The sequence below is a fragment of the Convolutriloba macropyga genome, chromosome 6 (assembly GCF_964194025.1).
Source record: "Convolutriloba macropyga chromosome 6, txConMacr16.3, whole genome shotgun sequence".
Taxonomy (NCBI): Eukaryota; Metazoa; Xenacoelomorpha; order Acoela; family Convolutidae; genus Convolutriloba; species Convolutriloba macropyga.
This window is the reverse complement of record NC_134473.1, coordinates 13,520,443-13,548,233: the sequence shown is the minus strand read 5'-3', so window position 1 is coordinate 13,548,233 and position 27,791 is coordinate 13,520,443. Positions and strand designations below refer to the sequence as shown.

The 27,791-nt window shown below is 37.9% G+C and overlaps 2 protein-coding genes across 5 annotated transcripts in view; one reads left to right on the top strand and one right to left on the bottom strand.

The window, feature by feature from the left end:
- Nucleotides 1-649: 649 nt before the first annotated feature.
- Nucleotides 650-27,791, bottom strand: part of LOC142341493 (E3 ubiquitin-protein ligase TRAF7-like) — a 40,252-nt gene continuing 13,110 nt past the window's right edge. The window contains exons 6-7 of the mRNA XM_075392462.1: nucleotides 1,578-1,760; nucleotides 650-980 (exon numbers count right to left, since the gene is read on the bottom strand). Of these exons, the coding sequence (XP_075248577.1) occupies nucleotides 798-980; nucleotides 1,578-1,760 (366 nt within the window). The 3' untranslated portion in view covers nucleotides 650-797. The remainder of the gene's footprint in view (nucleotides 981-1,577; nucleotides 1,761-27,791) is intronic.
- Nucleotides 9,931-26,834, top strand: LOC142341494 (uncharacterized). Of its 4 annotated transcripts, none has more exons than XM_075392465.1 (4): nucleotides 9,931-10,096; nucleotides 10,372-10,680; nucleotides 10,997-11,190; nucleotides 12,368-13,135. In XM_075392465.1, exons 2-4 carry the CDS (start codon nucleotides 10,407-10,409, stop codon nucleotides 12,860-12,862), a joined length of 963 nt encoding a protein of 320 aa, XP_075248580.1. In that variant the 5' UTR covers nucleotides 9,931-10,096; nucleotides 10,372-10,406; the 3' UTR covers nucleotides 12,863-13,135. The 4 variants fall into 4 exon arrangements, with proteins under 4 accessions (XP_075248580.1, XP_075248578.1, XP_075248582.1 ...); XM_075392463.1 differs by having other exon boundaries at nucleotides 9,931-10,171; nucleotides 10,364-10,680; XM_075392467.1 differs by lacking the exon at nucleotides 12,368-13,135 and adding an exon at nucleotides 25,902-26,834 and having other exon boundaries at nucleotides 9,933-10,171; nucleotides 10,364-10,680.

The window sequence follows — 27,791 nt, the reverse complement described above, 5'->3', positions numbered from 1 at the left end:
GTTTAAAAAAACAGTAAAAAAGACAGACCAAAAAAATTCGTCTTTTCATTGAAGGCTGATCTGTTATATTTTGATTAAAAATCTGTATAAGTTATTGCTGCCTCTATTAGCTGATCTCAAATAACCTTCATTTAGAGTGACACACACCCATTTGACCTTATCTCTTTGAATTAAAGTAAATAAAAGTCAATTTCAAAGTGAGGAAGTCATTTTTGAGAGTGAGGTAAGTCAAGTGTGACCAAAAATTTAATCACGCGCATGAACAAAAAAACTCGCTCCACTAAGAGCGAAAAATGACGTCACACATGCAATTCAGTTGAAATTGCATAAACGAATGAACAAAAAGTGGCTGTGACGTCATATGGTCGTAACAAAAATCATGACGACGAAATAAAAAAAAAACCAAGAGAAGGCCAATAATAGCCCCAGCTATCGCTGTGCGGCTATTAATTATGTTATATAAGTATCAGAACAGATTTTGAAATTTCGTATAAAAAGTACCCCCTTCCCCCGATGGACTAAGGAATATAACCATCTATTATTGACACATTTCCAATGGTTTGTATTGATTGTGTGGTTAATCCCAACTCTTATCAGGATATCAAAACCATTATCAGGTTAAAAAACAAGCATTAATGTTAAAGGAGTACAAATGGGATTACAATATTCACGGTGGGGGGGGGGGGGGGTATGAAACAGTTCTAAAGTTCTGAATTGCTTTCAAAAGATAAATTTGATAAAGTTATTTGAGCTCCATGTGCTCATTTCACTGTATGCTTCATTTGCAGCTGGTACAATTACTGCCAAACTTTGACGGATGCGTCACAGGAGCCAGAGAAGATAAGACCCCTGGATACGGTGATACAAGTAACGGCCCCAATGTGTCTGATGAGATTCTGGACACAAATCATCCTCTCCAGAGACCACACTCTGATACTCCTGTCCTGGGAGGCACTGAATACACGAGTGTTTCCAGGCACCTAAATATTGATGGCGACATATTACCTTGAACAAGATGCCACTCGCCAATTTCTGGTCTAAGCATTTTCGATCGCGCTAGATGGAATCTGCGAGTAAAGCAAATACGCCTAAGAATCTCAACTGAGTTCCTATTAAAATTAAGGAAACTACACTTCTGCAAATTTAATAGGAAAAGCTAAACTTATATTCAAAAAATCAGTTTGATCCAAATAGATCTCATCGACTCACTAAAAGGACTTATCTTTCTAGTCTGAAATGTGATTGAAACTAGCTGTATCAGATCAAATTGCAAAATATGTAAATATAACAAACATGTATGGTAATATCTAAAATGCCATTGGAGGATAACAAAGCTCCTTTAGTAATGATTATAAGGATAATTTTGCTTGTTAGATATGTAGAATATCAATTTTAAAATGTTACTTAACAATTTAAGATTACTTAACAATTTTAGAATGTTACTAAGTCGTTAGGCAATTTCTTATGAGTGTACAATGAGTATGTACGGAACCACACAGATCAAAGTGTAAGACCACATCACCGAGCTTATTGTAGTCAATTGTTCAGTCGTAACATTCAAGCTGACACAAACTGACCTGCAGAATGGCGACTGAGTGCACAGTTGATACGTGTCCTTCTAGAGTACCCTTGGCCTCGAAGGTTGTCGGATCATAGATAAGCACTTTGCCATTCTGACAGCCAGCCACTAGCAACTCACTCGACAGATCCAGACTGTAGATGTAGCCAAATTGAGTACTCAGTGTGCGCACACAGGGAACCTGTAGTACAGAACAGTATTGAGGGCACTAGTGGTGAAAAACATCGCTCGCCCAAAACTCTGCTTGCGAGAGTGTCTTAGTTTCTTGACCTATTTTAGGTGACTTATAGGGACCCCAGTCAATCAAAACTTGCTGAGTTTCGAAGAAGCAAACAAGATCAGACTACAATAGGTTTACAGTCAGAGTGCGTTATTTGCGTTAACATTACTGTAAAATTACAAAAATATGGCGTACTGCTTGCTAGGAAAACAACTGCTACATCTTTGTAGAACTGTAGTCTAAAATACCGCTAAAAGATTAAGAGCTGACAAACTAACGGAAAAAATTAAATTTTTCTAATTTTGTGATGTCTTCAACTACTTTAGGCTAGTGCACTGCTCAGCTGCCCCAAGTACACCTTCTATAAGAGTGAGATATCTTTGTTTGACCAACTCATCTCATTAAAGTTAGTAAAAGTCGATTTGAGAGAAGAAATGTCAATTTGAGAGTAAAGTAAGTCACAAAAATAACTATTAATACGGACGAGCCAAAAATTCACTCCAATAAGAGAGAAAAATGTGAAGCCATCATTTCGACGCAAAAATTATGAATGAATCAAACATGGTTTCAACGGAGCGTGACGTGACGTCACAGACTGCAAAAAGAAAGATGAAGATCGCAACAGCACAAGTCCTGAAGGACGACAACTCAAGCAACTTTCAATCATCTCAAAAGTAACAATCAAGACAGCCAATAACCTCTCTATCTCAGTGAAATAGAAGAGAAAAACAAGGGATGAGGAAACAAAGCAGGAAAAACCCTCCTATACAGCCCTCTTCATGATACATATTTCTGATAGATTCATACGAATGCGATCTGCTCGACGTAAAGGGGTTTGCCTTTTTAGAAGATAATGAACTACAAAAAATTACAAGGAGTGAGGTTTCTTGAAACGCCAAACTGCCTTTTAAATCATGATTTAAGGTCTCAGCAGCTTTGGTGATTTGTACACTTATACAACTAAAGCTCTAAGAAAATTGCTCAGCGAATTAATGCCTTCCAGACTGAACATGTTTATCCCGTTTTTGGGGACGAAAAGTCAAATACTCAACGGAAAACAACTATGGGGGGAAAAGTTGGTAAAACCGCAAATTACAAAAAGAACTGATATAATTGCAACAAACTTTGTTCGAAAGCAATTAATAATCATTACAGAAACATACCCGGCAGATTGCCGGAAAATAGCCGCCGTTGATTCCAATAAGCATGATTGGGATTGAAAGAATAGAAGATATCGAAAGATTTTTGTACAAAAACGTTATTAAGTCCGATTTATTTTGATGGCATTTCGTAGTTGAACATACTTCTGTTTCTTAGAGAGAGGTCAATACCAATAAGCATAGGAGATTGTAACTAAGACTTATAGGAAAGACGTTCAAATAGCGGTCATCTAAAATTGGGCTTTATGGGTTTATCCCGTTTCTATTTCGAACTTCAATTTTTTATTCTGACTCTGTTCATTTTGAATTGCTTTGCTGAGCAACTGATGATCAAATTCACTTTTAGCAGAATGAGAGAAGAGAGAAACTAGCCTAGAGAAGTCAACAAGATTTCACGCAAACTGCTGAAAAAGCGGCAAAATGGTAAAGCGAAAAAAGTTCGACGAAGTAAAAAAAAGGAGCGCTATAATAGCCGGCTGAGAAGATGAGGGCGGCTATTAAACATAAATCAATTAACGTCGGACGATTGCTCTCGAACCGCAGGCGGGGCAAACTAATTTAAAAGGCTGTGTAACCTAGAAATGTTTTACTAAAGACAACGATTCGAACCCAAGAACTCCATGATGCCAATCAAACTTACAATGGCACTAAAACACAATGCCGTTAATTCTTTTTGGCTCACAAGTGGCTAAGTGCGTTATGATTAGACAATATATCATTTCCGTTTCTGCCTCCAGTATGTTTTGCAACCCCAGTTCCAAAGCACGTGCTATTACAAAGCAAATAATTATGCAAAACAGCACTATGCTGTCGAAGCAGGGGTTAGCAAATAAGACGAAACACTGAGCTAGGGGCACAAACAGAGAACATCCGACGATTTAAAACCTCCACTATTATGTCGCCTCGGTTGCTATAAAAGAGAGCTGAGAATAAAAGCGGAAAGGAGTCTAATGTAAGCTATAAAGTGGCTCAATCTATGCATAGTACGCGTAGTAGACGTACTCGCAACAAAAGTTTCTGTAGAACCATTATTACACAGCAGTTATAGCACTCTCGAAGTTATCCGACAACTCGGGGATCTTTTCTGTTTTTGCCCCCCAGTCCTATATAACCAGGCTGTTTGCACCCCCCAAATATGTACTTTTTTGTCCTTAGAGATCCTTCAATTTAGGCACAATAACGTGCCGGCACCAGCACAAGATTGGATGGATTTTTGTTTCCGGTTATCAAAAAAATAGTGTCATAAAGCCAATCCTATGGAATATAAGCGCAAAAATAGTAAAAATGACGCATTATTCTTTGTCTGCTTACATTATAAGCAAAGTTCAATTACCGTATACGTCTTAATTTCAGAACTTCGCTGCATAATTAAATTGTAAATGCCGTTTGTGCATAATTGTATGTAATTGTATAAAATCCAAACAATATGCTATAACATGCGTAAGTGGGGGGTGCAAATGGACGTGGGGGGGGGGGGGGGGGGGGGGGCAAAAACAGAAAAGATCCCAACTCGGTTTCACTTCGGAGTTTTATAACTTGTCGATTCCAACAACAAACGCTGATTAATACTAATACACGGTTGTCATCGCTATCGTGAAGTTATCAATCTTCGGGGCAAAGCCGAGTTGTTGAATAACTTCGAGTGTGCGATAAAAATGTGTGGCAATGTTTCCAAATCAGCTTTTGTTGCTATTACAACAGTGGCATAATTTAAACCACACGATACCTGATTACACTATCTTTTTCCGCCACTCTTTATATAGCAACAATGGCTGAAGAAATTAATAATCATTACAGAAACATGAATCGATTAACGTCGGATGATTGCTCTCGAACCGCAGACGGGGCAAACTAATTTAAAAGGATGTGTAACCTTATAATGTTTTATTAGTGATAACGATTCGAACCCGAGAACTCCATGATGCCAAACAAACTTACAATGGCATTAAGCTACAATGACATTAATTCTTTTTCGCTGATTACACTATCTATTTCCGCCAAATTTTATATAGCAACAATGGCTGAAGAAATTAGTCTAATCCCAAAGAAAATGTTGATACAAATTTCTGAAGTACAAAGCGGGCACTAATAAGTTATTTTATCAATAGTTCATGCAACTGTTTTATCTCAACGAGAGTTGCTTAATGGAAGTTACCATACAATCGTTATCGCCATCGAACTCCCAAGTCGAAGCCAAGTGGTTGAATAACAACCAGGGGGGCGAAAACAACCGTGTGGTAATACTTTAATAACTCTCGTTGCGATACAACAATTGTATAACCTACTCCACAGAGTAGTTAATTAGCTTACCCCATATAGCAGCAAGTGTTAAAAAAGAGGTCGTGGTCATGTTTTAAATCAACTCTGCTTTTACAACAGTTTAAACAACCGACTAACGTCGGAAGAATTGCTCTCGAACGACGACCAGTGGGAGCTCGAATCAATTGTAGCCTGCTTGGGTTGGGTAACTAAGTTCTTTAAAGTCAAGTCAAAACGGTTGAGCCAACACTTTTAAAATAATTGCTTCGTTCGAGAGAAATTAATAATGTACGCAACTGTTTACTTCATTGCATTCATTTTACTCATTTAAGAATGGAGGCAGAGAAAACGGAAGTTCTAGTTTGAGCCCCCCAGTACGTTATCCACCCCCGTTACAAACACGCACCATTACATAATTGCAAATTTAATTTAAACTATAGTATAAATATGGTACGTGATCTTGGGGAGGTGCAGATATGTCCACTAAGCATTCACTAAGATGGGGAGGGGGGTAACGGAGGTCCAAAAAGTGGTCTAAGTTAAAGGAGGCAAGTCACTGTGAATACTCATCTGATATTTGTTAATTACTCCTCGGGCGCATTTATTGTATTTGTTATACAACTGTTAGAGAACTCAGGTTAAAAATGATTAAGCGGTTAAAATACAGGGCAGGTCGAACTGAAACATAGCCGGAAGATTGCCGGAAAATAGCCGCGATAGACGCTTGTGGCCTTCCATGGAATTGACACAACTAATGAAATAAGATACAGATTGACCACCAGTCCTTTAATAAACCACTAGAGGGATCTTTTCCGTTTGTGCCCCCCCCCCCCCAGTACGTTATGAGCCCCCCAGTTACAGAGCACGTGCCATTACATAGTAAATCATTATGTAAAAATATTGCACGTGCGTCTGGGGGGTGCAAATAATATGCGCCCACTAAGCTGGGGGGCACAAACGGAAAAGATCCCACTAGAGTTTTGGGTTAGATTCGGACTGTCATTTTTATGAGACACATACGCTCTATAAGGAAAAAGTCCTAATATAGATTTTTTTTCAAAATTAATATTTGAAATCAAAAACTCAAGACTCTAATACTCAAGGATTAGGGAATACACGTTTGGCACTACTTGGATGCACACTATTGATCTTCAACTAGTAACTGTTCATAAAATTTAAAGTTCATTAAGTGATTTCGGAAGTCAATTTTTTGAGTGAGTTAAGTCACGCAAAGCAGCAGAAGTCACTGAAATTGAAGGTCAATTCCAAGAATTCAGGTCGCAAGAATCATCGATGGAGACGACGAATTAAAAAAAAAAACAACGATGTCCCCAATAATAATAATAGCACTATCGCTTCGCGGCTCTTAATTAGCCAACTATTCAGAGCTATTTGGTAAAAACACACGTGAAGCAGCACATGCTATAGATAACATGCTCAACTTCAGGCGCCAAATCAATGTTTAAATTGCTTGTACCCAAAACAAGGCGCACGCACCCTCGTGTCAGGGCACTAAGCACTTCAGGTCGCAAAGTTTCAAGCTCTAGCAAACTAGGAGTATAAAGGTGGGTAGATTATGCCTGCAGCGTTTTTCCATAGACGCCACTTGTATAACACCATAGATCACAAAGTGACACAAAATTTTCCTCCAATCAAACCGAGCCCGGCACTAATTAATAAGCATCAAAAGTAGTGGGTAGCGCCAAACCGACCTTGGTGGGTTTATGTTGCAAATTGCTCACTATATTCTTTTCCTTTGATGAGATTTTGAAATCTGCTTATGTTGAACTGCTTGGTTTTTAAAATTCTCTGTTTAGCAGAGCAGTTTTCACCTGTTTAATAGAAAATAGCTTGTTGAGAAATCACTGCGTATTAAACAGATGAAAACTGCTCAGCTAAACACAGAATTTTTAAAACTAAGCAGTTCAACGGAAACTGATTTCAAAATCTCATCAACGGAAAAGAATCAAATGGTGAGCAATTTGCAACATAAACCCACTAAATTCGGACAAACTGCTGTCAAAAGACAGTCGGGATAAATTAATTCAGATAGTGCTGTAGCCTTAATAACTTTTTTTGGGTTCAGAAACTCGGAGATCCAACTAGGAGAATCTCGCACCCAGGACCTCCGGCGTTTTAGACAGACGCATTAACAACGCAGTCATCAGGGCCTTGTATCTTTAGACTTACAAAGGCTTTTATATTAGAAACAGACATAGTATTGTGAATAAGAGCAATTTAGATTACGTATGATAAAGTCAAGCATGAAAAAGTCACCCGAGAAGTGAAATCGAAAAAATGTTCTAGAGCAAAGCCCAAAAACGATCAGGCAAAAAAATTTTGGCGCCTTTCCCCTTATAGCCCTCATTATTGCATATTAACCTTGATGGGGTTATACCTTATTTGACCACTAAGCTGGGGGGGGGGCTATAATGGGAAAGACACAAATTTTGCCCAAAAATTGGTCGAATACCAGAAACCAATCGAAGTCTTGAATTACAATCATAAATAAGCGTATTTAGATCAAAACTATCAAACAAAAAATAAACAACAAAAAAGCGAAGTGAATAAGCGTACTTAGATCAGAAATATTAAACAAAAAAATCAACAAAATAGCGAAGGGAATTGCGTGATAAAACTCTTTTTAGAGGACGGTAAAGTAATTGGAGCAACTTTAGAGCTATCTACTGTTTTGTTAAAGTACTTAAAACACGAAACGCGCACGCTTTAAAATGACGAAATTCTGGCTAAGTAGGAAATTCTGGCACCGCAGACTTTCGGCATTTTAAAATGTGCACGTGAAAGTTTTAACACATACTTGTTAAAACACTCACGTGCACATTTTAAAATGCCGAAAGTCTGCAGTGCCAAAAGTTAAAATGCCAGAAGTTGCTACTTAGCCAGAAGTTGATTTCCGTTGATTTTCGTCGACTTAAAATGGGCGTGTTTCGTGTTTTGAGTAATGTTTACGTGACTCTGCTTGAAGTTACTGCGAAGTTCTTGCGTTTATTGAGAACCGCGCAGCGGTTCGAGATATTAAGTCAGAATTTTGAAGTGACTTTTGCAGAGTCACTTAACCCCGCTTAAAACACGAAACGCGCACGTTTTAAAATGACGAAAGTCAACAAAATTCAACTCCTCGCTAAGTAGCAACTTCTGGTATTTTGACTTCTGGCACTGCAGACTTTCTGCATTTTAAAAAGTGCACGTGAGTGTTTTAAATCGTATAACATTCAGAAAATCTTGCGGATCTGACTGCTCTTGCATACACTAACAGCGTTGAATATGTGGAGGGGATATATGAGGAGGGAAGCAAAAAAAATACAGGGGTCTAATAGCGATATGATTGATTCATTTATTGCAGAGTTCTTTTTCAGAAAGCATGTTTCTCGAAACAAACTTGGCCCGTTCCATAAAAAAGTGACTGCGATTGGAAAATTCCAGCATTCGATAATGGAACAAAAAATCTTGCAACCAACTGAATATGAATAATGAATTTGATTGTTTGTTTTACAGCAAAATGACAGGAATAGCTCAAAATTGCATCAATGGAACAAATTTTTTTGGATCTTTTCCGTTTGTGCCCCGCAGCTAAGAGAGCGCATATTATTTGCCACCCCTCCCCCCAGACGCACGTGCCATATTTTTACATAATGATTACTATGTAATGGCACGTGCTGTGTAACTGGGGGGCGCATAACGTACTGGGGGGCACAAACGGAAAACATCCGATTTGTTTTCGCTGGTCAAAAGGTTTCCTATAGAATAACAGGTTTTAATAGTTGATGAAAACTATTTCGGTGGAAAAACGAGTTAAAACTATCAAACTGCTCTAAATAAGCCGCACGTGATCAGAAAAAAATTGCTAGCTTATAGCAAAAAAGTTTGCACATGGCTCATGATTGACAATTTAAAAAAAATGGGTAGGAAGGACTGCACGGTTGAAATATATGAGAGCCTCCTCTCCATACATAAACAAAACAGTGGCCGAAGTAGACCCAAAAATTTGGGTATATGAAGGAAAATGTCAGATCTTTTCCGTTTGAGCCCCCCAGGTTAGTGGGCTTATATTATTTGCACACCCAGACGCACGTGCCATATTTTTACATGTCATTTACTATGTAATGGCACGTGCTCTATAACTGGGGGCGCATAACGTACTGGGGGACACAACGCAAAAGATCCTCATTGTGAAACGAAAAAACCATTCGTTGTGAAATTTGAAAATAGTAAATCTGATACGCTAATGCAGTGCATCAATAATTAAATGGAGCCAGGATAAGCCATAATTTCGGATTCATAGTGTGAATATTAAGTTCCAGACAAGCATTCATCGGGTCTTTCCCATTATAGCTCCCCAATGAAATTACAGCCCCCCATTATGGTATAATTACCATGATTGGGGGGCTATAGGTTATCTGACCACTAAGCTGGGGGGATGAAAGACCCCATTCATCTTACAACAATGAAGTAATGGTTAAGTGACTCTGCTTGAAGTCACTGAGAACTTCTGGCGTTTATCGATAACAGCGAAGCCGTTCGAGATATTAAGTCAGAATTTCGAAGCGACTTCTGCAGAGTCACGTAACAATGCTTACAACACGAAACGCGCACGTTTTAAAATGATGAAAGTCAACGGAATCAACTTCTGGCTAAGTAACAACTTCTGGCATTCAAATTTCTGGCAGTGCAGACTTTTGTCATTTTAAAATGTGCATGGCTAAGTGACTCTGCAGGAGTCACATCAAAATTTTGACTTAATATCTCGAACCGCTTCGCGGTTCTCGATAAACTTCAGAAGTTCTCAGGACTTCAAGCACAGTCACTTAACCATTACTTATCGCATAGAAATATGCTAATTGAAAACGCAGATTAGCGGTCTGATTATTTTGACACGTGGCCCTAATCACAAACAATGGAAAAAAATCAGCAGAAAGAAGGCTGATCTTTTCCGTTTGTGCCCCCCAGCTTACTGGGTGCATATTATTTGCACCCTCCAGGACGCACGTGCCATATTTATACATAATGATTTACTATGTAATGGCACGTGCTCTGTAACTGAGGGGCGCATAACGTAACTGGGGGGTGGGGGGGGGTGGGTTACAAACGGAAAAGATCCAAGATGGCAACCGCCTTTTGAATGAGTATTTAAGGGGTAAACAATAGAACTATATAAAGAAAAGGAAGGATGATGAACGTGTCCGCTAACTCAAGTTTGCTTATTAACGCCACGTTACCTACAATCAACACGAAAAGTCACATATTTTTACCTACGTTTACTTACAGAAAATTGCCACAAAAACAGTTGAGCTCGCGTGATCAATTGCTGCGATTGATGATGACAATTTTAACAGGTGGAAATATATCCTCAGCCCTCAACAACCAGACAATGCTTAATTATAGAGGCAACAGTTCGCTGGAGGATGAAGGCCATCTATTCCGATGGCGAAATCCATACAAAGGTAACATTTAAATACCCTATTTGTTTTACATCATTTTTCATAATGCGTTTTTATAACTGACAGCTAATGATTTTTGCTTTAACAGTCCACAACTAATCACTGATTCCGATACGTTAGGGTAGATTGAAACCCTTTCTTTACATCTTTATGATATTTCTTGGTATTGGAGAAGGATTTAGATTCTAGCCCGCGCCTGCCATCATAGTCAAAACATACTTGGTGCTCAAAATGAAACTGGCGGATAGGCATGATTTAAACTATGAATTTACATTTGCGGTTCTGTTCCGTATGTAATTAACCGGAATTGTCTATCCAGATGTAGGTGCAGCTGCTAGTTTTATGGGAGGGGCATTTGACTACTCGAATGTGTTTGCGCTAAGTGGTGTCTCTCAACTCATGACTGATATGCTGGAGCAGTTTGGACTGACCTACTTCCTCATTATTGTCATGGCTGCCTCTCTCATTTTCTCACTCAGCATTGTTGGGCTGGTCTTTTGGTGCTCTTACATGGTGAGTAATAAATATTGAGGGTCTTTCTCATTATAGCCCCCTATTATGCGTTATTTACCATGATGGGGGCTATAGGTTATCAGACCAGTAGGTGGGGTGGGGTGGGGGGGGGGGGGGGGGCTATAATGGGAAAGATCCAACATTGTAAGTCCTGACCAAAACTTTATCAGTAAATTTTGGAGTCGTCCATGGCACACTTGATGTATCACACGTGTGGTAACCTTTTTGTACATGCGAAAGTTAAGGAAATGTTTCCGGAATAACTGAAGACGAAAATATACAAAAACAGTCAAGAAATCAACGTAATAAACAGCTTAACTGTAGCTCAACGCAGCGAGAGATCAAGAACAAAATGATTTTTTGGATCTTTCCCCCCCCCCCCCCCCCCCCCCCCCCAGCTTAGTGAGCGCATATTATTTGCATCCCCAGACGCACGTGCCATATTTTTACATAATGATTTACTATGTAATGGCAAGTGCTCTGTAACCGGGGGCGCATAACGTTCTGGGGGGGGGGGACGAACGGAAAAGATCCGATTTTTTCTCATTACAATGGGTTTAATGAGCATGTAACGTGAAGGGACAACACAACAGGCAGGGCACTGGGAAAAACGGGGCTACGTTTGGTGCCACAGACTAAACAATTAAAATTCCACCCTGTCTCAAAACTTTGTCAGTCTACGAGGATCTTTCCGTTTGTGCCCCCCCCCCCCAAGCTTAGTGGGCGCATATTATTTGGACCCATCAGACGCACGTGCCATATTTTTACATAATGATTTATTATGTAATGATCCATTATAGCCCCCCCCCCCCAGCTTAGTGGTCAGATAACATATAGCCCCCCCATTAATTTTTACCATAATGGGGGCTATAATTTCATGGGGGGGAGGAGGGGGCTATAATGGGAAGGACTCCATTTTCGAAAGGTTCGGTCATTTTATCACGCTATCAGAATTGGAGTGTCGAAAAAACACTGTCCCCAGCGGCTTACTGAGTTACGCCCCATTAATTGCTACCAAAACTATCGGAAAAGGGATTTGTTCTGCCAATAACAGCACATAATTTGTTAAGGGGCAGAAAAAAACACTGTGGCCGAAACAATAGATCCCATAAAGGGTCCAAAGCTCGAATGTTCAGTTTTCCCACAATATTTTACAAACTTTACCTAATAATTTCAGTTCAATAACAACCCTGATGGCGATGACTCAGATGACAACAGTAGCCAATCATATTTAAGCACTACCGATGACGAAACCGAGAGAATCGGACACTCGGATCGCGACTATGAATCTGAATTTGAATCGAACGACGTGCAATGCAACACCAAAACAAATGCTATGAACAATAACTACTCGAGCAATTTATCATTCTCTCGGGAAAAAAATGACACGGTAGTCATTCGCAATAAGGGGCGTAAAACTAAAAAAATTCAACTCGTCAATGAGTCGACAAAATCTAAAGAGTCAGCTACCAATAAAGCAAACTACAGGAAAAACCTTCGCGACAGTTTTACCAGCAAGGCTGTAAAAGTCGGAGATGGAAATGTATTCACAATCTGTGAAACAGGGAAAGCAAAAACGCGCCCGCTGAGATGGTCAACAGAAGGGAAAAGACAAGACGAAAAACAGCATTGCAGTGAGCTGCCTACAATTCGAATAGAACAAGCATACTGAAACATCAATATATAAAGATATCGAAACCCTTAAAGCAAAGCCTTCTCATTAGATTTGACAATGCAGAATGCTACTTGAAGGCTGTGCCCGACTTCACTTTCAAAATCAAAAACCAAAATTTCAAAGACTCAGAAACCATAATTGCCGTGCACAAAAGTTATGAATATCATCATAAAAGTAATAAAACAGCAATCATGAAAGAAATGTAAGCTAATGAATAATAATGATCATAATTGTTTACTGTTAGCAATAGTAATGACAGCTACTTTTCAGGACTTAATTACTCTCAAACGAAGTTTGTAGCAATTATATTAGTCCTCTTGGTATTTTTTTATGATTTTTTGCTTTGCCGATTTTTCTTATGACGCTTTTGACTTTTCGTCCTCAAAAACGGGATAAACAGGTAGCGCCCAGCCGGCATTAAGTGCTCTCAGAGCTTTTCAGCTATGTTTCAGCTCAAAGTGTTTTGAAGACTTATACTTATGGTGTGAAGGGCGGTTCATAGAGGTTGAAGACACCACCACTGTTGACCCCCTCCCCGCTATTACCCCAACCCCCCCCCCCAACCGCGCTGTTGCCCCCCAACCCACTGTTTCCCACCCACTTGCATTTTTTCAAGGTTTCTGAAAATTTTCGTCGGTTTCTAGGTTTATCCAACCCCAAGAGCCGAGGAACCTCCTCTAGGGTTTGACAATAGGTTACTCTATAGTTGCGAAATGTAATGAAAGGTTTTTCAAGATTTCAACACCACGAATTTTAGCATTTTTTTTAAAAAACTTGCAATTTTTTTGACATTTATTGTCATTATTCAGGTCTTTCAGCCTTAAAAAAATCTTCGTTAGGGCTTGATAAGAAGTTACTGGAAAATGTTTTTTGGTCACGGATTAGTTTTTAATTTCTACTATCACAAATTTTAGCAGTTTTTTTATGCCACTTGAATTTTTCTAGTTTTGTGATTTTTTTTTGTCATTTTTTAGGTTTCTCCAGCCTCAAGAGCCACAAAACCTCCTCTAGGGTTTGATTATAGGTTACTGCATAGCTTCTAGATGTAATGGAATGTTTTTCTAGATTTTAATATAAGCAATTTTTAAAAACATTTGCAAATTTTACAAGTTTTTGAATCTTTTTGAAATTTATATCATTTTTTTCGGTGGCACCAGGATCCAAGGTGTGATGATCAGCTGCCGCATAGTTTCTAGAGTTAATGGAATGGTAATAAATATTTTATTGACTTCAACTTAAGCAATTTTTTGTAAAATTTTTTTTCAAATTTTTGGAAAATTATTATCATGTTCCAAGTTTATGGATCTTTACGAGCCAGAGAAACTAATTAAAGCTTGAAAAAGGAATACTGGATAGTCTCTTGAGAAAATGAAATGGTTTTGAAGATTTTAATATCTTGAATTCTAGCAAGATTTTTAAAAATTTGCAATTGTTTTCAAAATTTTCGAATATTTTCGTCCTTTTCTGAGTTTAACGATCATTGCTGGCCAGCGAAGCTTTTCAAGTCTTGCAGATGGGTTACTTAAAATAACTCCATAGACAAAAAATTAGTTTTGAACATTTTTAATATCAGCAATTTTTAAAAACATTTGCAAATTTTACAAGTTTTTGAATCTTTTGAAATTTATATCATTTTTTTCGGCGGCACCAGGATCCAAGGTGTGATGATCAGCTGCCGCATAGTTTCTAGAGTTAATGGAATGGTAATAAATATTTTATTGACTTCAACTTGAGCAATTTTTTGTAAAATTTTTTTTCAAATTTTTGGAAAATTGTTATCATGTTCCAAGTTTATGGATCTTTACGAGCCAGAGAAACTAATTAAAGCTTGAAAAAGAAATACTGGATAGTCTCTTGAGAAAATGAAATGGTTTTGAAGATTTTAATATCTTGAATTCTAGCAAGATTTTTAAAAATTTGCAATTGTTTTCAAAATTTTCGAATATTTTCGTCCTTTTCTGAGTTTAACGATCATTACTGGCCAGCGAAGCTTTTCAAGTCTTGCAGATGGGTTACTTAAAATATCTCCATAGACAAAAAATTAGTTTTGAACATTTTTAATGAGAAATCTGGAAGCTAGCCTCAAAAAACTGTGGCTATCTACTGACGACGCCAACCGCTCGCCATTCGTTTGAGAGCAATTCGCCCGACGTTAGTCGGTTATGTTTTTTTCTTGGTCTCAAACGAAGTTTGTAGCAACTATATTAGTCCTGCTGGTCTTTTTTAATGCAATTTTTTGTACGATCAAGTTTTTGTCTGATAGTTTTTTCGACCGACCATTTGATTAGAACTTTTCGACCTGAAAAATGGTACAAACAGGTGAAGCCTTAGGCTTAAAGATTCTGATGTTAGCAGGTTATGTCTAAATTTAGTATTCTAGGACCATAAGTTAGACTTTGTCTCTAAAACCAGACAGTTTGATACGAGTTCCAACGTGAATAAATTGATCATTATTTGTTATAGATTAGATTTCAACGCTCATTTGGTTCTTTTTTGAGCGTTCGGTGACATAGTCCCTGATTTCAACAGAAACGTTATTACAGTTTTCAGAAATAATCCTTGGGCTTACTCAGCTTGTAGGTGAAATGAATATTTATATTTTGTATCGCTTTCCAGACTCGTTTCTCCGCCGTTGTCTGGGCATGAATTCTTTCACTGTAATATCTATCATGTGCTATGTCGTAGTTGGACAAAAATATCAACATAACAAAACCACCATCTCAAGTTCGTTTCCGAGAGCTTTTCGCCTATTTACAATTCATAACATAAACCGACTAATGTCGGAAGAATTGCTCTCGAACGACAGGCGGGTGGTAAAACACCCCACCGTGATTCGAACAATTGACCTCCCGCTTAATCACCATATGCACCTCCAACTGGGCTATTTGTCCCTTATTGTTGCTATGCTGCAACCGAGTTTATATCAGCAACAAGCTTTACTTCGGAGTGAGAGCAATAGAGGCCACTCAAAAATGAAGAACGAAAGCGTGAAAAAGTCACTTGTCAAAGAATGTTCTAGAAGAAAAGCGCAAAAACGGTCAAGCAATGAATTTGCATAAAAAATCAACACGTTTACAATAATTGCTACGAACTTCGTTCAAGGGCAATTAAAATGTCTGGATTTCCTTTTTTAAGAAATCAACACCGTTTTTCCAAAGACGTTGCTTTCAAAATGCGACAAGTAAAGTCCTACAAACTTACGCTTCATTAGAGGCCCGAAGCTGGCTTTAGTGGTCTTTCAAGTATAAACTGTGCTAACACTGTTGGGAAGACCTAAATTCAAGGTGAAAAGGTCACTTGAGTTCTTGAGCCGTTTTGGAGTTCCTTTTATTAAATGGCTCAAGTTGACGTTGGTCGTCAAGCTTATTGAGTTCTAGAGCAAGCAAAAATTCTTTAGGTCTGTATTATACTTGTATGTACTGGTATTAGGTTTATTGACATTTGTCACATTTCGAGTTTTTTTAAATTTGAGGGTTCACTGAAACGTTCGGAAACCTTGCGCGTGAGTTGAAGAACTCATTTAAGAAGCACCAAGTTGGTTTTGAGGACATCAGCTTCAAGAAATTAGCAAGATTTTCAAAACTTCAAACATTTTCTCCCTGTTACCTTTCGTCACTTACATGTCTAACTAAGGTACTGCCAGTCTACAAAAAGTAGTACTGCAGATTGTGACAAAATTGAATTGGTGTTGAAGATTTAAAAAATATTTTCCCAAATTAGCTATAATTTTCGTTCAATTTCTTTCAACTTCTGAAAAAGTCTTTCAACTAATAAGTTCTTCAACTTATAAGAGCAATCGAAGCTTTCAAAGCTTGCACGTTGGCCAATGTGTAGATGTTAGCAGCAATAAATACTTTGGAAGATATAACCGTCAAGAAATTTAGCATAATTACAGCTTTTGCTACAGAAAATAATCGCATTGAGTTATGTGTGGATTTCCAGTTCAAATGCGGAATAAAAACAAATTTGATCTTGCAAAAGTATTTTTTGGATAGGTTCCAGTTTTACATTTTGATTCTTAACACGTGAGCACTTAGAACTAAAACAAACCTCTGAGTTTTTTTAATTTATAATTTCAAGTTTTTTCTTTTTTTCTGCCTCTTCTTTCTATTTTATGTGAAAGTTTTCTGAGAGACCAAGTTTTCTGCTCCTTCTTGCATTTTTAATCAGAAAAATTTGCTATTCAACTCGCTGATACCAAAAGTATCTAAAATTTGAATGCTAACAGTTTCATTTTTCTCCAAAATAAAAAAAAATAGTCTGTTAGTTTGGCTCGTAAGGCTCAATTGGTGAGCTGGTCAGGTCGAAAAAGCTTTAGTTAATTATTGAAACATAGCCAACATATTGCCAAAAAATAGCCGCCGTTGATTTTTCAAACGGCTGCTACTTTCAAAGTGCGAACTATTTTGATCTCATTCCGTAGTTAGCCATAATCCTGTTTTGCAAGAGACGATGCAGGTTTATTATCAAGGACGTCTTATCAACACCACTAAGCATTAGAGATGGTAATCAAGACATACAAAAACAAGTTCAAGAAGCTGACATTTATAATTGGGCTTACCCAGTTTACTCCGATTGTTCTCGTTTGACCTTGACCGTATTGTATTCTCTACTTTGCGTAATTAAATGAGTGAAAGAATTTCAAATCTATTTGTTTGAAACAGCGAGTGAGGTACGCAAGGAGTCAAAAGCGGACGTTGTGGCTTATGTAAAACGAAAAACGTGAACCAAAAAAAAAACAAAAATAAACATCTCTGGAAGACTACAAAGCGCTTATTCTCAAAAGATCCTTTAAAACTATTTGTGATCGAAATCCGGGGAACATTGAGAAAAAATGAACAAATAATTCCAAAACCTCTTATTACATTTTTAAACAAAATTTCTGCAAATTGTAAGATGCCAAAGTTTTTTTCGCGGAAAATTTTGTAACACGCCTCAGTTTTATCAGAGACTGCGAAAGCAACCCACTAAACAAGAAAAACTCAGAAATGAAAAAAAAATTAAAAACGGTACCACTAATAAACGAATGATAAATAGTTAAACACCAAAAAAATTATTTTGAAAAGCAAAAAACAAAAACAGCGAAAAACAAAAAAGCAAAAAAAAACTTTCTCAACATTTAATCAAATTTCGTTATAGAAAACAACTCAATTATTATCAATAGAAAAGGTAATAAAAAACTCAAAAAAACTACTTCAATCGGAAAACTTTCGGAACCCAGCCGTAACTAGGATCTTTTACGTTTGTGCCCCCCCCCCCCCCAGTACGTTATGCGCCCCAGTTACAGAGCATGTAACAGTACATTGTAAATTATTATGCAAAAATATTGCACGTGGGTCTGGGGGTGCAAAAACTATGCACCTACTAAGCTGGGGGTATAAGCGGAATAGATCCCATAAATAAGTAACGACGCGCAAAGGTAAGTTAAAACCTTGACTTCGGTAGTAGCCAGCTGGGTCTGAGGCATGCTAGCATAGGGGTCAAGTTGAGTGGGGGTAGGACCTGACGAGTGAGGTTCAGATCGCAGGCTAGAAGAAGGTGGACGGGAAGACTGTTGGAGAAAGTGCCGGGTTGGTTGAGGGGGTCAAACTTTTAAGATAAGGAACCACTCTTTAGACAATGGAAACTTCTTTAAAAAGTTTCGGCCAATCGCATACTTAGAGACTACGTGGGCGTAAAGCTCTTCGAGAGCTGCTCGGCTACTCGATGCCCTCCGGTCGCTAACCGTTTCATTGGACGAAAAGGCAAAAGGGTCAGATGAAACATTGATCAAGCGAAAAATAGCTTACAAAGACGGGTCATTCCATTATAGCTTAGTTGGCATGTAACATTTAGCCCCCCATTTGAAATTTTATTACCAGTTGTTGTTCCGACCCCACTTGTAAGCGAAGGAACTATATACTCAAATGGGTTTTTTTTGTTCAGTCAATTTTGGCCGATCGATATATTCATCGTAGCGAAATGTGAGTGGTATCATTAAAAAGCTCGTCCAGCCTAGATTTTGAAATAAAAAAGATTTTTTTGAATTTCGTATTTTCCGAGGAGTTATCGAGGATTAAAGTTTTGAATTAACACGTGATATTTGGTATGATTTCGTTCACTTTTAGTGGAATTTTTCCTCAAATTATGATCCTATCTTAAAAATTTTTCATTCAAAATTACATTTCACGCAACAATGAACCAATTTTGTGTTCCTAAAAGACCAAAGGCGAGTAAAAGAGTAGTTTTGGTCTCATAGGGAAGTTCACTATAAAAAAATCGAATTATATTTGAGTGCTCTTTTTTATGAAACTTTTCTTTTTTTAGTTTTTTAAGTCACCTAGAGACAAGTCACTTTTCATATTGAGTATCCGTTAATGACAAAACTCCTTTACAGTCAAATGAAGCCCGATGAACCAGAAAAGATCGTTTCAAAGGGATTGCTCATGTTTTTTGGTTAAAAGTGCAATATGTTCCGTGATGAGCATTAGATGAACATATCTAGTGCTTCCATTGGACAGCTAATGGCTGTTAAGACTATATAAAATTTTTCGAAATTTTTTTAAACATTAACCAATCATAAATTACTTTTGCGAATTGTAAGTCAGCCTCAAAACTTACAGGACCCCCTTCCTTTCTAATGCAGCCAAAAAAACCTGTTTAGCGGTTTTATCTTCTAACTATTGGTTTTATGACATCGATGCCACAAGATTTCAAAAACAATTTCAAAATTTTTGCAAATTTTCGTATTTTTGAATCTTTGAAATTTTATCACATCATCCTAAATTGGATAGCTCCCGTTGGTTTTCGGAAGACGTTCAATAGATCATAGACAAAGCATTTTCAGAGAAAAGTTGACGGTTTAAATGGCTTCGACACTCTTCTCGCACTTTTCTACTGATTTTTTGGTTTTTGCCTGTATTTGTTGTGTTCATAGTCATAAGACTTATTGTGATATCTTACTGATTACCCATGCATGACAAATATCTTTGTCCTTCTATCGAGTCATGACTGAGCTTATTTATTGACTTCTAATGAAAGCTATTGAACTTATTGTCTGTTAAGACGTTAAAAATAAGTTTTCAAAAAAAATTAACAATAACCAATTATAAACTTAGTTTCATGATTTTTAAGAAATTCTCAGTAATGACCACACCTCCTTCCTTTTTTCTTCAGCAATCTAAACTATTTTGGTAACCGTTTTTTTCTAACTCCTGGTTTTATGGCTTCGATGCCACAAGCTTTCAAAAAAAAATTTTTGAATAATTTTGTATTTTTGGTTCCTGTTGGTTTTGGCTTTGAGAAGACTTTAAAGGGATGGATCATAGATAAAAATTTCAGATAAAAGGATATGGTTTAAAGGGCTGCCACACTTTTTTCTCGCACTTTTCTAATGAAGTATTGGTTTCTGTATGTTTTTGTTCTCATAGTCATCAGACCTATCGTGATGTCTTATTGATTACCCATGCATGAAAAACATCTTTGTTTCTCTATCGAGTCACGACAGTGTATTTGCTGACTTCTGTTGAAAGCTATTGAATTTAATAGCTGTTAAGACTTCAAAAATAATTTTTCGAAAAAATTTTCTGAATATTAACCAATCGTAAATTTATCTTCGTGAACTGTATGAACGTCTCAGTAATTGCCGGAACTTCTTCTTACCTACTTCAACAAATATAATCTTATTTGCGGCTTCATCTTCTAACTATTGGTTTGGTAAGTTCGATGCGCGAGGTTTCATAAACTTTTTGGACTTAAGTTCTTGGATACGTTTTTGGTTCTTCTTAAATCTCATCATATTATCCTATTAGTGTTAGTTCCAATTTGCTTAGAAAGGACGTTCAATGGATCACAGATAAAATTTTCAAAGGAAAGCTAATGGTTTAAATGGCTTCGACGCTTTATTCTCGAACTGTTCTACTAATGTTTTGGATTTTACCTGTATTTGTTGTTATTTTCATAGTCAATTGTCTTATTTTATTGTCCTATTGAAGACTTATGAATGACAAAAATCCTTGTTGTCACATCGAGGCATAACATTGTGTATTTATTAGCCTACATTGAGAGCAATTGAGTTTGTTGGCGTTGATACTAAAGTTTTTCTCAGAAATTTCGTGGTTTTAATGTATTTGTTCATATTTATTGATATTTTGAAGTCACAAAAATTAATGGATGATAGCAAAGTCAATACCGAAAAGTTTTTTTTAAATTTCTTCGACCATTTTCGCTCATTTTTTTGAATTAGCGGTTTTTGCTATTTTTTCTAAATCTTTAGGTAGGCGTAAAATGCTGACTGATCTCAAATCTTGTAATTGAGTATTCAAGGATTGATGTTACCCGAGGCAGTCATTTTACAGCGATTAGTCTCAAAGTTTGATATACCTTTTCAATTTTTTAAATTTTTCAGTTTTTTTGTTTTTTTTTCGTCAACTTGCAGCTTATTCTCATCATTGAGGTCTCATTCAATTTCTTGTATTCGAATAATTTAAATGTCCAGTACTATCATGTCGTAACTGATGTTTTGTTTGTGGACCATATGCGTTTAGATAAAGTTGTAGTGGTGTACTTGTGTTTCTTCTCTTCTTTTAGCACATTCGCGTAATAACAGAAGCCAATGATTTTCAAATCTGGCCCAAATGCAGTTACTTAATCTTTCAGTAAAATTTTAATTGAATTAGTTTGAATGAAAATGGAAGGAAGAATACATAGCATTCAGATAGAAGCTAATGATTTTAATGGCTTAAATAATTTGTGTTTTCGCAAATTGTTTAATTTTTTGTGTTTTTCTGCTTCTCTAGTCCATTCCTATGGATTAATCTAACCAACGACAGGTCCTTTTGGTTTCATAGTGAAAGTTTAGTAAATTTATTAAGAATTATTCAGTTAGAAGCTAATGATTTTTAAGACTTTAGAAATTATTTGGTTTAAAAAATAATGATTGATTTTTCAATTTCGCCTTATTATTTCCTTTTGTCGAATTTGTTACCTAGTCTCATTAAGGAAAATTGTCATCTGCTGTAAAGAATGAACAAAGTAAATTTGTGCAATTAAGGTTTTATACTATTGCAGTTTGGCGTTGTTACTAGGTGCGTTCAAATTTAGTTTTTGCCGTGGAATTTTTGTTTTTGCTTCTTTTGTTGTTTTTTTCTCGTAGTTTTTTCAATGAAAGACCTCGTCAGAGCTGTAACGAGGCATGGCATTATGTAATTCAATAAGCAGTAAGGTTTTTAAACGTTTTTAAATTCAAACATCTATTTTTATTATCTCTTCACTTGGTTGATAATTAAGTCAAAAGTGTAGATGAGCTCGGGTCGGGACGACATGTGCGAACGCAAATTAACGAGCATCCTTGTTACAATTATATCCGATGTCAGAAATCAATGTAGGCGAGCCGCAGTTAGCTGACAGTTCAGTTTCAAAATCCACGAAGGCTTGCCATCATAATTGGTCAAGCCTTTGCATGGAAGCTCATCATAAGTGTGAAACAGCTCTATTCCGAGAGACTATTCCCCCCAGTGAAACATTGCCCTAGCGGTCGTGAGATGCCTTGAAGCAGCCCATAAGACCAACTAGCTCGACAGGACAGATGGCAATGTAAAAAAGGGGATGCCGAGTGGATTATAGTAGTAGAACAGGAACCAGGCTTTCTGAATCTCGAATGGTACTCCACAAAATCCTGATGCTCGAATACGCATGGAGCATTGATGTTGCCACAAAAAACTATTGCAAAAAACAGCTGAAAATGTCAAAGAAAAAAACTGTGGACTCAGAAGATGAATAGAAGGGAGGTTTGCACATGCCTCATGATTGAAAATTTGAAATAAATCGGTAGGAAGGACTGCACGGTTGAAATATATGAGAGCCTCCCCTCCAACCCTAAACAAAACAGGGGACAAAGTAGACCCAAAAATTGGGTATATGAGGGAAAATGTCATATCTTTTCCGTTTGTGCCCCCCCCCCCAACTTAGTGGGCGTATACTATTTGCACACCCAGACGCACGTGCCATATTTTTACATAATGATTTACTATGTAATGGCACGTGCTCTATAACTGGGGGCGCATATCGTACTGGGGGACACAACGGAAAAGATCCCCATTGTGAAACGAAAAAAGCATTCGTTGTAAAAGTTGAAAATAGTAAATCTGATACACTAATGAAGTGCATCAATAATTAAATTGAGCCAGGATAAACCATAATTTGGGATTCATAGTCTGGATAATAAGTTCTAGACAAGCATTCATCTTACAACAATGAAGTAATGGTTAAGTGACTCTGCTTGAAATCACTGAGAATTTCTGGCGTTTATCGATAACCGTGAAGCGCTTCGAGTTATTAAGTCAGAATTTCGAAGTGACTTCTGCAGAGTCACTTAACCATGCTTAAAACACGAAACGCGCACATTATAAAATGACGAAAGTCAACGAAATTCAACTTCTCGCTAAGTAGCAATTTCTGGCATTTTGACTTCTGGCACTTCAAACTTTCGGCATTTTAAAAGGTGCACGTGAGTGTTTTAAGATGTATAACATTCAGAAAGTCTTGTGGATCTGACTAATGTTGCACACACTAACACCGTGTAATATGTGGAGGGGATATATGAGGGAAGCAAAAAAAATGCAGGGGTCTAATAGCGATATGATTGATTCATATATTGCAGGGTTCTTGTTCAGAAAGCATGCTTCTTGAAACAAACTTGGCCCGTTCCATAAAAAAATGACTGCGATTGGAAAATTCCAGCATTCGATAATGGAACAGAAAATCTTGCAACCAACTAAATATAAATAATGAATTTGATTGTTTGTTTTACAGCAAAATGACAAATAGCTCAAAAAGGCATTAATAGAACAAGATTTTTTGGATCTTTTCCGTTTGTGCCCCGCATCTCAGAAGACGCATATTAATTGCCACGCCCCCCCCCCCCCCCGACGCACGTGCCATATTTTTACATAATGATTTACTATGTAATGACACGTGCTGTGTAATTGGGGGGAGGGACATAACGTACTGGGGGGGGGGGGGGCAAAAACGGAAAAGATCCGATTCGTTTTCGCTGGTCAAAAAACTTCCTATAGAATAACAGGTTTTAACAGTTGATGAAAACTATTTCAGGGGAGAAAAAGAGTTAAAACTATCAAACTGCTCTGAATAAGCCGCACATGATCAGAAAAAAATTGCTGGCTTATAGCAAAAACTTTTTGGGTTTTTCCCGTTATAACTCCCAAGAAATTACAGCCCCCCCCCTTATGGTATATCTACTATTATTCGGGGACTCTAGGTTATCCGACCACTAAGCTGGGAGGGGGCTCTAATGGGAAAACCCAAAACTTTCACACCCACGTTTCCCGCTTAGTTTTCAAAAACTGCTATGAATAAAACCACTTTTCTCTCTGTCTCTCTCTCTCTCTCTCTCGCTCTCGCTCTCGCTCTCCTCTCTCTCTCTCTCTCTCTCTCTCTCTCTCCCCCCTCTCTCTCTTTCTCTCTCTCTCTCTCTCTCTCTCTCTCGCTTTCTTTCTTTTTCTTTCTCTCTCTACACTCATTTTTAATATGCGCCCACTAAGCTGGGGGGGGGGGGGGGGGGGCAAAAGGAAAAGATCCATCCATTCTAACAAAGTATGTACGACTCAAGGCTTGATAATATGCTAGTTCTCAAGTTATGACATTAACGAAAAGGGATATTTTCCGTTTGTGCCCCCCCCCCCCCCCCCAGCTTAGTGGGCGCATATTATTTGCATCCCCCAGACCCACTATTTTTACAGTGATTTACTATGTAATGGCAGTGCTCTGTAACTGGGGGACGCATAACGTACTGGGAGGCACAAACGGAAAAGATCCACGAAAAGATATCATTCACTCATACCAAATTGGTTACAAACAACTGTCATGGCAGAAAAAGCTAAGTCGGGTGTTATACCTTCAAACAGGAGTCAAACATGTAAGAATATCATCCGTTTCAACTGCATGTTGACTTTATGTCAAAGGAAGCACTTTAAAAGTTACTTAAAATCAGGAAATTAGCACGTGACTTTGCACACATTTAGCTCTAAGAAGCTAAGTTTCCAAACTACCCTTAAAATTGGTAAAGTGATTTGGCATTTTGCAGATATGGCTTTTATTGTACTGATGGCGTTCTGCTTAGTTCCTTTTGTGGTGATGGGACTGTTGGTTCCGATCATGTCCTGTTTCGCATTTGCAATTGTAATTATTGTCTTCATCCTACAAACGCTGGTAAACATAAGCATGGCTCTTCTCTGCAATCTATTCTGCTTAACCCAATATGCATCCTTTTTATTATGTCCACACAGGTAAGGAAAAAGGTCAGGGACACGTACCATTTTAACATGCACTCACATATTAGGCAGTAGCACGGAATTTCAGGCGGGGAGGGGGAGGAGGGTTGTTCGCTTTTAACGACTGTCATTTTGCATTTTTCACAACTGCGAGTTGGGATCATTTTAACTTGTGCCTCCTTTCCCCTGCACTTGATGGGAGAATTTCCACGTGCTTATCGAAACCACGTGGGTCTCTCCATATTATAGACGCCCTCCCTAGTTTAGTGATCAGATAACCTATACCCCCACCCCCTATCATGGTAAATAGGGTCTTTCCCATTATAGCCCCCCATGAAATTATAGCCCCCATTATGGTATAATTTATCATGATGGGGGGCTATAGATTATCTGACCACTAAGACCCGGTAAATATACCATAACGGGGAGTGGGGTTATAATGGGAAAGACCCAACAATGAAACGTGTTCCATAACAGCCGTTCAAGCAGCTTTTGGGGGTGTTTCCCAATACAGTCCACAGCTTAGTTGTCATATAACGTAAAGCCCCTGCAGGCATAGTAAACATACGATAATGGGAGTGGGGGCTATTATTTCGTGCAGGGCTTTGGAGGGTGAAGGGGTATTGTCGTTAAAGGAATTTAAAAGAATTTAAAAGATCCGCACATTTAAAAATTTGGCCAAGAGATTACAGAGAAGAGCTGCAAATATGTTGATTGAAGCTGCAGCTAACTTCAGGTATTGTGTGCAACTCCCACATATGTTTTAGAATGAGAGGCGCAAATGCAAGACTAAAGCGGGAGAGAACACGAAAGCCCAGAACAATTCGACGCACAATAATTCGAATAGTGATGGGCTCAAATTCGAGGAACATTCGACTGCACAAGAAACAACAGTTCATATTGGAAATTTAAACAAGGCTCAAAGCTTACCAAATACAGGGGCCTGTTTGAGCAATTTGTATAGTTTGAATCTACAACAGCATGCAAGCCAAAAATACGGGTTTTCGAAATTGCCAAAGATGGAGAAATGTGTCCATGCCGAACGTAGAGACGACGAGGACTTCCTACCAAAAGATCCTCATGTTATTTTGATAGAAGACGATACAGCGTTAGCATATAAAGGCCAATTGAAGATGCCGTCACCCATCGTTTGATACTGTTAAATGGAAATCTGCTGGAATAGCGAAAAAAATGACTAGCCAGAATGAAAACTAGTAAACACCTTTACTTTGCTGTCCGAAATAAACAATCAGAAAAATCTTAGTTCTTTCTGATCTATGTTGTTTTAGAGTTTTAGGTGTCTATTCCGCATCCTCCCCTCGTTTACAAATTGTGTTATATAGCAATTAACGAGGTAAAAAGTACGAGCCCCTGCGGTAAAAAAGTTACATGCCCAAGCTGAGGGGCTGCAGCTCCAAGGTCTAATTGCAACCAGAAAGAGCTATAATACAAAACCATTAATTTGCAGTAAATGATGCGAATGATATAGCCTGCAAAATGCCAACCTCGGAGGCCTACGTGCCAGGGAATATAGAAGGGAACAAATTTGGATCAAGTTGTCTGTAACAATTTTTTTTCTTTCCCAATATACCCCCCATCATGATAAATATTACATAATGAGAGGCTATAATTTCATGGGAGGCTATAATGGGAAAGAACCTAATTTTTTCTAAAATTTCCAATAGCTCATTTCATACTCAAAGCATTATTCTTACTCTATTATGCATTTTCGGAGTTTGGATCTCTTCCATCTGTGCCCCCCTCCCCAGCTTAGTGGGTGCGTATTAAATGCATACCCAAAACACACGTGCTATATTTTCACAATGATTTACTACTACGTACTGAAAAGTGCTCTGTAACTGTGAGGAGCATAACGCTAACGCACGGGGGGCACAAACCGACATGATCCTGGAGTTTAGGGTTATCTCGCGTGACCTTAGTTTGCATATGAACGAAAAACTAATTGCGAAATTCATCTAAAAGGTATAACAAATGACGTCACGCACGCAAAAGCCATAAAGGAGCGCGAAGTGAAGAGGTCAAAAATTCTCTGAGCTTTTTCAGGCATGAAAAATAAGGCAGCTGACAAACGAAAACAAAACAAACAGTATAGAAAAATAGTTAGCTTCTCTCAGCTTACAGCCTCGCACCTATTGATATTTTTTTCTATGGTATCCCCTTTCGCACTTCTTTCAGAAATTACTGAACACAAATTAAAAATTAGAAAACGTAACGACTAACTGGGTAGGCCAAACTCCCCTTACATCATAAATTCATGTCTCCAAAACAGTTAAGGTGAAGAAATTAGAGTCGAAAAAGCCGAAAGTACCTAGTAGAACTTAATGCCCTCCTGGCGTTACCTGCTTATTGTTTTTGAGGACGACGAGTCAGAGGGTAAGACGAAAAATCGGGCTAGCGAAAAGACCACTAATAAAATTGCTACAAACTTCGTTTGAGAGCAATTAACCAAATTCACTAGCAGCTTGTTTAAGATGAGGGAATCTATCCTACTGGAAGAGGGCAGGAAAAGTAAGGATGGACCAAAAAGTGGCAACGCCACCGTGGATTTCCTCTATACGCCGTGACGCTAACACAAAAAAATAGTTTCAAATTACTTTATTTGCTATGGACCCACCTGAACGGAGCAAGTTGACTCA

What these genes read in the sequence shown, in the direction of transcription:
- LOC142341494 (XM_075392465.1), top strand. Translation starts at nt 10,407, where the DNA reads ATGATGAACGTGTCCGCTAACTCAAGTTTGCTTATTAACGCCACGTTA. An exon ending in ATGGCGAAATCCATACAAAG is followed by an intron (nt 10,681 to 10,996) that starts GTAACATTTAAA and finishes TTGTCTATCCAG; the next exon opens with ATGTAGGTGCAGCTGCTAGT. An exon ending in TCTTTTGGTGCTCTTACATG is followed by an intron (nt 11,191 to 12,367) that starts GTGAGTAATAAA and finishes TAATAATTTCAG; the next exon opens with TTCAATAACAACCCTGATGG.